Source organism: Rhincodon typus, chromosome 23 (assembly GCF_021869965.1).
Source record: "Rhincodon typus isolate 14 chromosome 23, sRhiTyp1.1, whole genome shotgun sequence".
Classification (NCBI taxonomy): domain Eukaryota; kingdom Metazoa; phylum Chordata; class Chondrichthyes; order Orectolobiformes; family Rhincodontidae; genus Rhincodon; species Rhincodon typus.
The window spans coordinates 46494629-46508869 of NC_063354.1; the positions used below are offsets into that span (position 1 = coordinate 46494629).

General features: G+C 44.0%; 1 protein-coding gene across 3 annotated transcripts in view; it reads right to left on the reverse strand.

The window, feature by feature from the left end:
* Positions 1 to 13940, reverse strand: part of LOC109938557 (ras-related protein Rab-37) — a 94494-nt gene extending 80554 nt beyond the window's left edge. For all 3 annotated transcript variants that reach the window (XM_048611146.1, XM_048611145.1, XM_048611143.1), the window contains exon 1: positions 13454 to 13940. In XM_048611146.1, the coding sequence (XP_048467103.1) occupies positions 13454 to 13573 (120 nt within the window). In that variant the 5' untranslated portion in view covers positions 13574 to 13940. The remainder of the gene's footprint in view (positions 1 to 13453) is intronic.
* Between the last annotated feature and the right edge of the window lie 301 nt (positions 13941 to 14241).

The window sequence follows — 14241 nt, forward strand, 5'->3', positions numbered from 1 at the left end:
CTCTAACCCCACTCTCTTCCATCCCTAACACCCCAACCCCACTCTGCACCACCGCAACCGCACTCTACACCATCTCAAACATGCTGACCTCACTGTATACCACCCCAAACACCTCGACTCCACTCTGCTCCATCCCGAATACCCCGACCCCACTCTGCTCCATCCCTAGCACCCCAACCTCACTCTGCTCCATCCCTAGCAACCAAACCCCACTCTGCTCCAACCCTGTCACCCCAACTCCACTCTGCTCCATCCCTGACACCTCAACCCCACTCTGCTCCATCCCTAACACCCTAGCCCCACTCTGCTCCATTCCTAACACCCTGGCCTCACTCTGCACCACCCCAAATATCTAATGCCACACTACACGACCCGAATAAAGCAGTCACCTGATATTTTATGTATAGCTGGATATTGAATATGTCCCATTAACTATGGCGTATAATCATTTGTGAAAACTGCAGGTTTATTCTCCATTCCCTTCATTATCAGATTCACTTTGTAACATGTAGCTTAGTGGTCTTATTGAATAATTAGCTTCCACCAGCACATGGTGACTGTTAATACATTTCATGTTTAATTTAAAACTTTGCTGTATAAATTAATCAGAGCAAAATAATTAAAATAGATCCAGACAAAGATCAGTAATGAGCACAGTTACTGGCAGCTAATTGAAGCAAACCTATCCCAGATGTGGTGCTGGAACAGATATAGCAAAGAAGAGTGTGAGCTAACCGCATCTATCATGGTCACATTTGGGAGTGACCAAGGCAGTGCTGTGACTGGGCACTGGGTACAGCCTGAATTCTTTGAAGAGGTGACAAGCAGGGTAGAGAAAGGGGAAGGAGTGGATGTCATGTATTTGAATTTTCAGAAGATGTTTGATAGGTGCAATAGCCAGGTTTGCAGATGAAACAAAAATAGATGTAAACGCAAGTGCTGAGGATGACTCAAAGTTTACAGAGAGAAATGGACAGGTTAAGCAAGTGGACAAAGAAGTTGGCTGTTGGAATATAACATAGGAAAATGTGAAGGTAAGCACTTTGGCAAGAAAAATAGAGGAGCTGAATATTACTTAAATGGAGAAAGCCTGCAGAAAGCTACAGCACAGAGGTATTTGGGAGTCCCCATGCATAACTTACAAAATGCTAGGATCCAAGTTCAGTGGGTAATAGGGAAGGCAAATAGAATGGTGGCCTTTATTTCAAAGGGAATGGAGGATAGAAGTGGGGAGGTTTTGCTAAAACTATACAAGGTGCTAGTCACACCACATTTGAAACACTGAACAGTTTTGGGCCCCTTATCTGAAGACAGATACATGGGCATTGAAGACAGTCCAGAGAAGGTTCCCCAGGCTGATACCAGGTATGTAAATACTCTCTTATGTGGATAGGTTAAATAGGTTGGGTCTGTACTTATTGGAAGATAGATGAATGAGAGATGACCTCATAAAGACATACAAGATTTTTAGGGGATTTGGCAGGGTAGATGTGGAGAGGTTGTTTTCCCTTGTGGGAAAATTTAGGACCAGACGGCATCATCTCAAAATAAGGGGTTGCACATTTAAGACAGAAATGAGGAGGAATTCTTTCTCTCAGAACGTTATGAATCTGTGAAATACTTTATTGCAGAGGACTGTTGAGGCTAGGTTATAAGTACATTCAAGGCTGAGACAGATAGATATTTAAACACGAAAGGGAATAAAGGGTTACTAGCAAAAGGCAGGAAAGTGGAGTCAAGGATTATGAGATCAGCCATGATCTCATTGAATGACAGAGCAGAGTTGATCGGCCAAATGGCTTATTTCTGCTCCTACATCTTATGGTCTTATGGGTACAGTCTGAGGCTGGGTATGAGTCTGAAGATGGGAAATGGGAACTGGAAATTGGGGTTGGTAGGCAGTGTTTGAACTGGTGCAGATCATGGTAGAGTTTTTGGGGTGCCAACCTAGAAAGGGTGAGCAAAGAAATGTCCTAAAGGAGGACAGGGCAGAATTTCAACTCTGAGACCTTAGCTGGTGAAAGCATGGCTATTAATGGAGCAAATGGTGCACTGGAGACCATATTCATAGAATCCCCACAGTGTGGAAGCAGGTCACTCAGTCCATACTAACCCTCCAGAAAGCATCCCAATCACCACAGAATCTCTTCAATGTTGTAACAGGCCATTCAGCCCATCCAGTCCACATCAACCCTCTGCAGAGCATCCCACTCAGATCCACCCCTACCATATCCCTGTAACCCTGCATTTTGCATGGCTAATTCACCCAGCCTGCACATCCCTGGTCACTATGGGCAATTTAGCATGGCCAATCCACCCTAACCTGCACATTTTTGGACTGTAGGAGAATACTGGAGCACCCTGAGGAAACGCATGTACACACAGGGAAAATGTGCAAACTCCACACAGACAGTCATCTGAGGGTGGAATCAAACTTGTGTCCCTGGCACTGTGAGGCAGCAGTGCTAACCACTGAGCCACCGTGCATCCCCAGGATCAGGGGGCTGTGTTTCAAATGAGACCAGTCAGGAAAGCTGAAGTTAGTCCTGCCTCAGTCTGGCCAACTGGGGGAGCCAAAGTGTTTCCTTTCTGAGAAGGTTGACTCTTCAAAGTGTGACAGCAGTAAGCAGTGTTCATCTAACTCTACACTATGCATTTTCATAACTCATTCAGGGAGATGGACATTGCAGACAATTTATTGCTCTGCATTAACTGCAGTTGAGAAATTGGCAGTGAGTTACATCATGAGGTCAAAGTCATAACAGCCAAAACATGATCTGTCATTGTCTCCACTTCACCACCATGGAAGACAGTGAATTCACAACACCCATCCCCCCCGACCCAAACATTCAATCTCTGTCCCCTTATCTTTGCAGTATCAAAAAATGTGAGCAGCTATGTTTCATCTACATACTTACACCTGTCATAATCTTGTTGACATCCATCAGATTTCCCTCAACTTTCTTTGCTCCAAGAACATCTCCAGACTCTTCAACCTAATCTTGTAGTTACCCATCACCCCCAACTCTAGAACTATTCTGGTAAAACTCTCCAACACCCTGTCAAAGGAGCCTAGATCCTTCATAAATTGTGCTGGCTAGAACTAAACCTCGGCCTCTCATTGTGTACTAACCAGAGCTTTCTCAAGGTTCAGAATAACTTCTCACATTCTTGCAAACTGGCCCTTTTTCCTGAAGACACATTTACCAGCTTACATATTTTTTCTTAGTCACCATGTCGAGATGATGTTACTATATAACCCTGGGGCTGATGAAACTGTGTACCAAAGAAGTCAATGCGAGTGTTCTCCAACTGTAAACCTTGGATGAACCAGGAAGCCCACTCCCTACTGAACGATAGACATGCAGCATTCAAGTTGGGTGACCCGGACCAATACAGGAAATCCAGATATGACCTCTGCAAAGCTATCGGGGGGCCAAGAAGCAGTACCGGACCCAGTGAAAGGCCCAAACCTACCAAATAGACTCCTGCCTTCTATGGCAAGGTTTAAACAATATTACAGGATACAAAATGAAGCAGAGAAAGATAGTGGACAATGACACATCCCTCCCTGACCCGCTCAATGCTTTCAATGCTCGGTTTGAGCAGAATGCCAGCAGCGTGGCAACACCTGCCCCGACAGCCCCAGACACACCTGTTCCCTCTGTCACCACTTCAGACGTCAGATCGGCCTCTTCCTGGGAGTCAACCCAAGGAAAGCGACAGGCCTGGACGGTGTCCCCAGCCAAGCACTCAGATCCTGTGTGGACCAGCTGGCGAGGTATTCACCGACATCTTCAACCTCTTCCTCCTATAAGCCGAAGTCCCCACCATCATCCCCGTACTGAAGAAAGCACATACAGTCTGTCTTAATGACTACTGCCCAGTGGCTCTGACCTCAATAATCATGAAGTGCTTCGAGAGGCTGGTCATGGCCCACATCAACTCCAGTCTTGCAGCCTGCCTGGATCCCCTACTGACATAAGATATCCCTAGACCTGCACTCATCCCTGAAAGACACCTACGTCAGACTCCTGCTCATTGACTACAACTCCACCTTCAACACCATTTATCCCCGCCAGATTGATCTCAAAACTCCGAGACCTTGGTCTCGGCTCCACCCTCTGCAACTGGATCCTCAGCTTTCTGACCCATGGGCCACAATCAGCGAGGATAGGTAACTGCACTTCCTCCACAATAACGCTCAACAATGGAGACCACAAGGATGCCTCCTCAGCCCCTACTGTATTCCCTGTACACCTACGACTGTGTTGCCAAATTCCGAGTGAATGCCATCTACAAATTCGCTGATGACACCACCGTAGTGGACTGGATATCTAACAACGACAAGTCAAAATACAGAAGCGAGATAGAGGGCTTGGTGACATGGTGCAATGAAAACAATCTGCCTCTCAACGTCGGCAAAACTAAAGAACTGATCATCGACTTCAGAAAGAAAGGAGGAGAACACGCCCCCGTCTTCATCACAGGAACTGAGGTTGAGAGGGTGAAGAGCATCAAATTCCTCGGAGTGACAATACCTGACAATCTGTCCTGGATTTCCCACGTAGATGTGACAGTCAAGAAGGCACAACAACACCTCTTCTTCCTCAGGCAGCTCAGGAAATTTGGCATGTCCATAAGGTTCCTCACCAACTTCTACAGATGTACCATTGAAAGCATACTGTTCGGGTGCATATGGCCTGGTATGGCAACTGCTCTGCCCAGGACTGTAAGAAACTACAGAAGGTGGTGTGCACAGCCCAGACCATCACGGAAGCCAACCTCCCATCCATAGATTCCATTTACACAGCTCGCTGCCGTGAAAAGGCAGCCAACATCAAAGATCAATTGGACTCTGGTAATGATCTCCTACAACCTCTTCTGTCAGGCAGGAGATACAGAAGGCTGAACACACGCACAAGCGGGTTCAGGAACAGCTTCTTCCCGGCCATTATCAAACTGTTGAATGGACTGTCTTGCCTCAAATAATCTAACCTGCAACGTAACCTGTATGGGTCTAAGTCTTTTTGATCTGTACATCCTTCGCTTGCTGTGATTTGCCTGTACCGCTCGTAAATAAAGCTTTTCACTGTGTTTTGGTACACGTGACAATAAAATCAATGAAGACAGAGATGCTACCTCTGCACCACAAGAATATCTTCTCTACTCTTGCAGTCAATGCCTCTAATTATGAAGCCCAAGACGGTCCCCCTGTCTTTGCAAACTCTTTCAAATTGTGCCATTAATTTGATATTACCCCTCTTTACTTTCTGCCAAAATACATCACGTTGTGCTTTTCTGTATTAAATTCCACCTGTCACTTGCCCATTCTTTAAGCCTATTTACACGCTCTTGCAGTTGACTGGTATCGTCACATTATTTGCTAACCTCCAAATTTTGTATCAATGGCAAATGCTAACACTTTGCTCTGATTTCCAATGTCCCAGTCACTTCTTTGTAACAAAGAAAGCCATGGTTTCTGCCCTGAACCCCAGCAAACCTATCAACCATCCTCTAGTCTGGAAAAAGTCTGCTGATAATCAAAAATCTATCTGTCCCTGAACACAGTCAAAGACTAAGCCTCCTTTGCCCTCTGGTGTACAGAATTCCAAATATTCACCACACTTCAAATGAAATCACTTCTGTTCATATTGGTTTCAAATAGTAACTGCCTTAGTTTTAAATGTACCACTTGATCTAGACTTCCCAGCCAGTGGGATCATCTTACTCTATGTACCCTGTCTATCCCTCTCGGTAGTTTGAAGGTTTGAGATTGCCTCTCATTCTTCAAAAACTTGAGAATACAGACCTAGTTTGCCCAATCTCTCTTCCTCAGACAGTCCCGCCATCCCAGGAACAAGTCAGGTGAACCTGCGCACCACTTTCTTCTATGATAATAGTATCTCTCCTAAGTATTGGAATCCAAAACTGCATACAGCACCGCAGGCCTGGTTTAACATGCTCTTGTAAAAATGAAACAAGGCTTCACTATTACTGTACTCAAATCTTCTTGCAATAAAGACTTACATTCCATTAGTCATCCAGCTTGCTGCACTTTCATGTACCTTCAGTGGCTTCTCAATAAAAACACCTAGGTTCCTTTGTACATCTACACTTTCCTAACTCTTACTATTTAAGAAATACTGTGCACATCTGTTGTTCCTGCCAAAACATTTAACTTCACATTTTTCCACTGACTTACCATCTGCCGTGTTCTTTCCCAATCACCGAGCCTGTGCCAAATCCTTCTGAAAATGTTTTACATCTTCCCTGAAACACACTTTCCCACTTAGCTTTGCATCAACTGTAAATCTGGAACTACTATATTCTGACTCATCCCCCCTTCCAAGTTATTGATAATGTATTGTCAACAGCTGGGGCTTCATGTACCAATCCTTGAGGTACTCTACCAGTCACAGCCTGCCAATGGCCAGTTTATTTATACTCTCTGTTTCCTCCGTGTTAGTTGATCCTTAATCCATGTCACAAGGGTAGGTTAGCTCAGTTGGCTCGATGCAGAGTAATGCCTGCAGTTTGGGTTCAATTCCCAAGCTGGCTGAGGACAGTCCTTCTCAATCTCTCCCCTTTCCTGAGGCATGGTGACCGTCAGGTTAAATCATTAATTGTCTCTCTCTCTAATGAGATAGCAGCTATACGGTCTGGTGGAACAATGGTTACTTTACTTAATCCATGCCAGTACATTATCTCCTGTACATTTGCTTTAATTTTGCTAACCAACCTCCTGTGAGTTACCTGATCAAAAGCCTTCTGAAAATCCAAATACACTACATCCATTGACTCCTTTGATCAATTTTATTTGTAACAGCTTCAAAAAAACATCAACAAGATTGTAAAACATGATTTTCCATTCACAAATCCATGCTGATCGTACCCAATTGATAACTTTTATCCATGTCCATTTATCATGTCCTTTATGATAGATCTTAAGCATTTTCCCTAAGCTGATAGGTCTGCAGTTCCTTGTTTACTTTTTCACTCCTTTCTTTAATAATGGGTGACATTTGCTACCTTCCAATCTGCAGGAATTACTTCAAAATCGCTGGAATTTTGTCAGATGATTGTCAATGCATTGACTTTCTCTACAGCCACCTCCTTCAACACTCTTAGATATGGCCCATCAGGTCCCAGGGGCTCATTAAGTTTCAGCCCCATTATTTTCTCCAGTACGATCTTCTTACTAATTCTAATTTCCTTTAAATTTCATTCTTCCTAGTCACTTGGATCTCTAGTTCTGGGAGATATCTTGTATCTTATTTCTTCCCCACCATTTCTCTATTATTTATTATAAATTCTCCTGACTCTGCTTTTAATGCACCCACATTTGTATTAGACAAACATTTTCTTTTTACATACCCATGGAGGCTTTAACAGTCATTTAAAAATTTTTTTTGCTAGATTGTATTTGTATTCTGTTCTTCCTTTCATTGGTTTCTTGGTCAGTTTCTTGTTCTTCTCTTGCCATGTTCTGAACTAATTTCCAAATCCTCAGATTTATTACTATTTCTTGCTAGTTTATAAGCCTTTTCTTTTAATCATATACAATCCTTAAGTTCCTTGTTAACTGGTTGACTGATTTTTTTTTGAGAATTTGCAGGAATGTATAGTTGCTGTGGTCCATGTAACAACTTTTTAGAGACTGTTCATTGCCTATGTATAGTCATATCTTTTGATGCATTTTGCCAAACCAGATCAGCCAACATGTGCTTCATGTTTTCATCAGTTCCCTTATCCAAATTTAACACCCTTGCTTCAGATTGAACTGCCTCACTTTCAAACATAATGTAAAACTATCACAAGTGATCAATTATCCCTTGTGGTCCTCTTACAGCAAGATTATTAATTAAACCCTTTTCATTCCATAATAACAAATCCAAAATATCCTGTCCTCTGGTTAGGACTTCAGCCCTCTGATTCCCCTCTGCTAGAAGGTTGTCCTGCAGCTACTTTGAGACACTGGCACAAGAGAGGCAACATACCAGCCTGGAGACATGTTCCATTGCTCAAAAAGGGCTGTCTGATCTCCTGATTATGGAATTATTGTTCCTATTGCCATTCCACTCTTCTTTCTCCCCACACCTGTACAGCTGGGATGCCCTTGGCATTAAGGATCTTTCTAGCAGCACTTTCCTGAGGAACTTCAGTTATTTGCAAAATGGAATACCAATAGGCAAGCAGATAGACTCAGGGCACTCCCGCATTAGCAGCCAGGTTTTCTCTCACTGCGTGGTATTTCATCATGGTACGTTTTTAAACCATACGAATAACATCCACTGCTTTCCCTTCTTCGGCTTTCTCTGTGACTTCAATTAGATTCAAGCACTATTTGCCTTTTAGGACTCAGTGCTGCCTCTCCTAAATTAGCTCAAACTTCTCCAAGTGCATGATAGTTTTCTCTTTGGTTATTTCTAGTATAACTGATGTTAAACTAAACAGCCTGTAATTGCCAGGCATGTCCTTGCATCTTTACTTGCACGAGGTTATGAACAGCCCTTCCATTGTCACCACCCACAGCAAACTACAACACAAGCAATCAAAATCAGGAAACACATCTCACTAAGCATGGCTAGCCTTTCCAATATATTATGCCAATCAATTCTCACCCTGTTTATTATCTCCACCAACTCTGCTTTGACCAATATGTTGTCAGCAAATAAATCAATTGCAGAAGTTGGAAAAAAGGTGTTCTGTAAATGGGTTGCTGGATTCGGAATGTTAATTCCATTTTCTCTCCATAGATGCTGCCAGACCTGCCATGTTTCTCCAGAAATTCCTGTTTTTGTTTTAACAGCATCCATTTCTTTAGTAAACATGGACACAAAGTAGTCACTAAGTATTCTAATTTGGTCCCACACCTCTGAGCACCTTCTTTGTCTCTTTGGCTTTATGCCACCTCTTACTTTCTTATATCCTGTTTACTATTTACAAGCCAGAAGAAGGTTTTTGGGGTCACTCTGTATTGACTGTCATTCTATTCTCATGCTCTCTTTTTGCAAGACTTTGTTTTCCTCTTCATTTCCCCTTCAACTTGCTGTATTTGACCTGATTTGCGTTTGAATAATTTATCAGATGTACATCATACTCTATCTAGTACGCTTTCATTCACTTCTCTATCTTTCTTGTCAGCTAGAAGCCTTAGCTTGAGTTCCCTTGCCCTTTTCACTTGTTAGAATGTAACTAGTCTCTAACTGAGTCACCCATTGCTCTGTTCAGTTTGTCCCATCAGTATTTCAATCTGTCTTACATTGGCTTGATCCATTCTCATACCACTGAAATTAGCCCTCTTCCAATTTCGATTGTTCCTTGTTCTTTTCCATTACTGACCTATTCTTTGTGATGGGAAGATCTCCTTTACCAAGTGTTCCCTGACAGGCACTTGTTCCACCTCAGTACCCAGCAATGCCCCCTCCTTTTTTCTGGTTGGACTATTTCTTGAGCCAATGTGGACTGGGTGATGTGATAGACCCAGACTGTTATTGGGGAGAAAATTCCAGGATTTTGTCCTAGTCATGACGAAAAAATATATTCTAAATCAAGATGATGAGTGGCTTGGAGATGAGCTTGCAGCTGGTGGTGTTCCAATATATCCCTTGCCCTTGTCCTTCCAGATGGAAGTGGAGGGATTTGGAAGGTGCTGTCCACCTGGTAAGTTATTGCAGTGCATCTTGTGGAAGGTACCCACTGCTACCACTGATAGTGAAGGGAATTGTCTGTTGTAGGTGGTCAATAGGTTGCTAATCAAGTGGGATGATTGTTCAGATGGTGCCATGCTTCTTGAGTATTGTTGGAGCTGCACTCATTCAGACAAATGGAGAGTTTTTCATCACAATCCTGAGTACTGCCTCGCAGATGTGGACAGTCTTGGGTGTGTCAGAAAGTGGATCACTCACTACAGGATTCCCAACCTTTCATCTGGTCTTGTAACCAAAGTATTTATATGGCTGGGCAAGTTCAGTTTCTAGACAATGATAACTCCCGGGATGTTGATAATGGGGGAATTCAGCAATGGTATGCCATTGAATATCAAGGAATGATGATTTGATTTTCCCTTGTTGAAAATGGTCATTGCACTTGCATGAAGTGGATGTTACTTGCCACTCGTCAGCCCAAACCTGAATATTGCTGCATTTGGACATGGACTATTTCAGTATCTGAGGAATCAGGAATGATGCTAAACATTGTGCAATCATTGGTGAACATCCTCACTACTGACCTGATGATGCAGGGAAGGTCATTGATGAAGCAGCTGAAGATGGTTGGGTCTAGGTTACTCCTCTGAGGAACTCCTGCAGTGATGTCCTGGAGCTGAGATAACTGACCTCCAACAGCGACAACTACCTTCCTTTATGCTAAGTGAGACTCTAAACAGCAGACAGCTTTCCCTTGATTCCCACTGATGCCAGTTTTGCTAGGGCTCCTTGATGCCACACTCAGTCAAATGTGGCCTTGATGTTATTAGCAGTCACTCTCACTTCACTCTGGAGTTCAGTTCCTTTGTTCATATTCAGATCAAGGTTATAATAATCTGGAGTTATTCAGAATGGTAAAGCTCAAACTGAGTATCTGTAAACTGTGAATTGGTTGTATCTGAGTGAGTGCTGCTTTCTAGCATTGCTGACAACACTCTGCTGAGTTAAGTTTAGAGTGATAGGATGGTAATGATCAGATTGGATTTGTCCTATTGTTTGTGGCAGGTCATACTTTTATCTTTCACTTCTTTGTAGACAGGACAACCTCTAGGAACCTTCCACTGTGTTGGGTAGATGCCAATGTTGTAATGGTATTGGAACAGCTTGACCACGGAGTTATCTAGTTCTGGAGTGCAAATCTTCAGTCCTACTGCCAGAATGTTATCAGGGCCCATAACCTTTGCAGTACCCAATGCCTTCAGTCATTTCTCGAATTGGCTGAAGACTGGCATCTGTGATGCTGAGATCCACAGGAAAAGGCAGGAACAAATAATCCAGGAGCTAATTCTGGTTGAAGATTGGTGCAAATGTTTCAGCTTTGTCTGTTGCACTGACTGGCTGGGCTCCCCTGTCATTGACCATAAGGATATTTGTGGAGTCTCCTCATCTTGTTACTTGTTTACTTGCATGTCGCTATTTGTGGCTAGATGTAGCAGGACCTAATTTGTTGATTGTGCAATCATTTAGCTCAGTCTAAAGCATGGTGCTTCTGTTATTCTGTTGTCCTGTCTTGTAGCTTCACCAGGTTGGCACCTCATTTTTAGCAATACTTGGCATTGCTACTGGCATGTCCTCCTTCAGTCTTCATTAAACCAGGGATGGACACCTGGGTTAATGACTATGGTAGGGTGGCCTCACAGTGCCTCATGGATGTCCAGTTTTGAGTTGTTTGTTCTGAATCTAGTGAAGAGTGGGGCCTCCATGACTCAGTAATACCAATGGGTGAATCCAAAGTCCTTGATACTCGTTCTTTGTTCTTCAACAACCATTTGACTCCATGGCCTGGAGCAGGCCCACTACTGCTCAGTGCCAATCATGGGTACTCCTACCACTAGCTGGTCAGCCTCTTGTCTAGCTCCAGCCACCATCTTTAGACCAGGTTAGTTCTCTGGTTTCTCTGGGACCCATGCTGCAAAGTGTCTAGCTCTGATCTTTGGCTGGCACATTCCCATTCCAATATTAAAATACGATACACTCGGATTTTATCCAGCTGATGCAATACACATCAATCCTACTCTATCATACCATCAGATCATGCCCGAGCTGTACCTTAACCCCAGCAAATGTCTATTCATCTCTGTCTTCATATTTTCAATTGACCCTTCAGCAACTGCAGCCACTGGGGAGCGATATTTCTACAAATATTTGCTTAGAGAAGGCCTTCCCTGTTTTGTTCCTAGACGGTTGTGCTCTAGTTTTAGAGAACAAAGCAGCTTAACTCTGAATCTAACCCCTGCGCTGTCCCTGTCCTGGGAGTGTTTGATGGGAACAGTGTAGAGCAACGTTTAATTTCGGTTTAAAAGAGTAGAGGAAGCTTTACTCAGTATCTAACCTGTGCCATTAGTTTCTTTGTTGAACTGACAGCATGTGAAAGCACACATATTCTTCTCCATAGTAAATACAATCAAAGAGGAGACCATTCCCCAGCTCAGAAACAACACGACAGTTTGTTTGATGCCTTTTATGTTGCCTTTATAGCTTTGTCGACTAGCAGGGTGGTTGGAATTGGAGAATACAGATGTAAGATATTTGGCAAAAAAAGGAAGAGTGAGATGACAGTAAGTGTGTTCAGTGAGCTATTGTGATCTGGGACACACTGTTTGAAAGGATAGAGGCAGCAAATTCAAACAGAGATTTTTAAATGGGGTTTGGAAAAAGAAATGGAAATAGATGGTGAAAGAGGAAATTTGGATAAATTAGATCATTCTTTCAAAGAGGTAACTCAGGTATGATGGGATGAATGGCCTCCTGCTGATTTTAGGATTCCTCTGCTTAAGGAGCTAGGCCTCACTGTGACTGTCCCACTGCCAGCTCCCCTGAAGTAGTCAGATCTCATCTCATTCAAACAGGGGACCACCACTTCTTGGCCTCTCCAACTTGTGTTTGTAAGAAATGCCTTTGGGTTTGTTGGAACTGTTGGTACAGTCACACCCCAATGTCTGTTTGTTCTCTACATGCTAAGATGGTACAAAACTGAACTACTTTAGTGACTACATATGTATACAAAGTTTTTTTTAATGAATCAAGTATATTTTTGAAATTAAAAAATCCTGGTCTGACTGACACGTCCTCCCTCACCAAAAGGCACATTTCACCCACCCTGCTCCCTCTGTCACCTCGCCGCACCCCTCAACCCCCCCCCCCCCCCCGGCCAGTTGACAGTGCTCAACTCAACAATGATTGGGAATCAAAACCTAGGAACAGCCAGAATGGGAGAAGTGATCAAGGATTTGTATATAAATGAAAACCGATCCCTAACAAAGAGATCTCACACACACAAGCCAAAATCTGCACCTGAAGTTACAGAGTGACAGGTAAAGATCGCGGTGGGACTAATTGATTAGCTATATTTTACATGGAGGCAGTACTACCAATGCACCAAGGCAGGCTGCTGGCAAGATTACAAGTTTGAAAAGAAAACTTAGTGGGAATAAAAAAAACTGTTCCAGAAATGATTTTTTTTGAAACTCCCAGTTGGATTAAAAGATCCCAAGGCAACAGATGTGCAGACACCTGGTCTGCTCGCTCGGCATCAGGAGCTACATATTCCTTGCCAAGCTCCCCAGCCCCCTGTCTCCCTGGCGCTGCTTTCCCTGCTTTGCTGATATGACAGTCACATCATTGACTGAAGAGCTGAATCATTGTTTGCTGAACATTTGCAGCTCCAAAGCGCCCAGTTTGCTGGATCTTTTGCTGTTCTATATTTGTAAGTGAGATCTAGGAGTGAATAAAGAGTTACACACCTTATAGGTCAGGTCGTGAACCTCACTGTAGGATCTGGATCGGCGAAGGGGGGGTTTCGGGGCTCCGTTTGGCAGCTCTCTGCTCGCCTGTCTCACATGGGAACTCTTTTTGCGAGGCATGGCAGGTCTGGAGACAGAGAGAGAGGGAAGGAGAAACACGAGACGAAAGCTGTATCAGGGCGGCAGAAAGGAGGGAGAGCTCCCGGGAACTGAACAGCTCAATCGGTCAGCGGGAGCTGGGACAGTGGGCTCCGGCCAGAGGCAGTGCCATTGTCCACTGTCCACTGTCCACTGTCCAGCGCAGGCAGGCTACACTGCACCTTCACTGCCTGAGCCCCTCTCTCTCTCTCTCAACTACAGGTGATCACCGAGTGGGAGGGACCAGGAGGATGTCAGCAGCAGCAGACAAGCTCAGATTCACTTTCAGTTTAACTCTGTCAGGGGCAGGGAGCTCCAAGACTCGGCACCAACCAACTCTGCAAGTTGCTGTCCTCGCTCTCAATGTGACAGCCCTCCTCCCACTTTCACTAGAACTATCGCCTTCCCTCCCCCTTCCATCTCTCCTCCCCCTTCCCCTCCTCTCTCTCCCTACTCTCTTCACCATTCACTCCACCCTGCCTACTTCTCCCTTCCCTCCCTACTTTTTATTTCCCCTTCATTCCCTCTTAGATTTTCCTTGCTGGCTCCCCCTCTGTATCCTTCCCTTGTAACTCTATGCAACTCGCAGTACTTCACACGTGACCCAACAGGCCAGGGTGGGGGTTATCTCAGCTGCAGGCGAGAAAGGG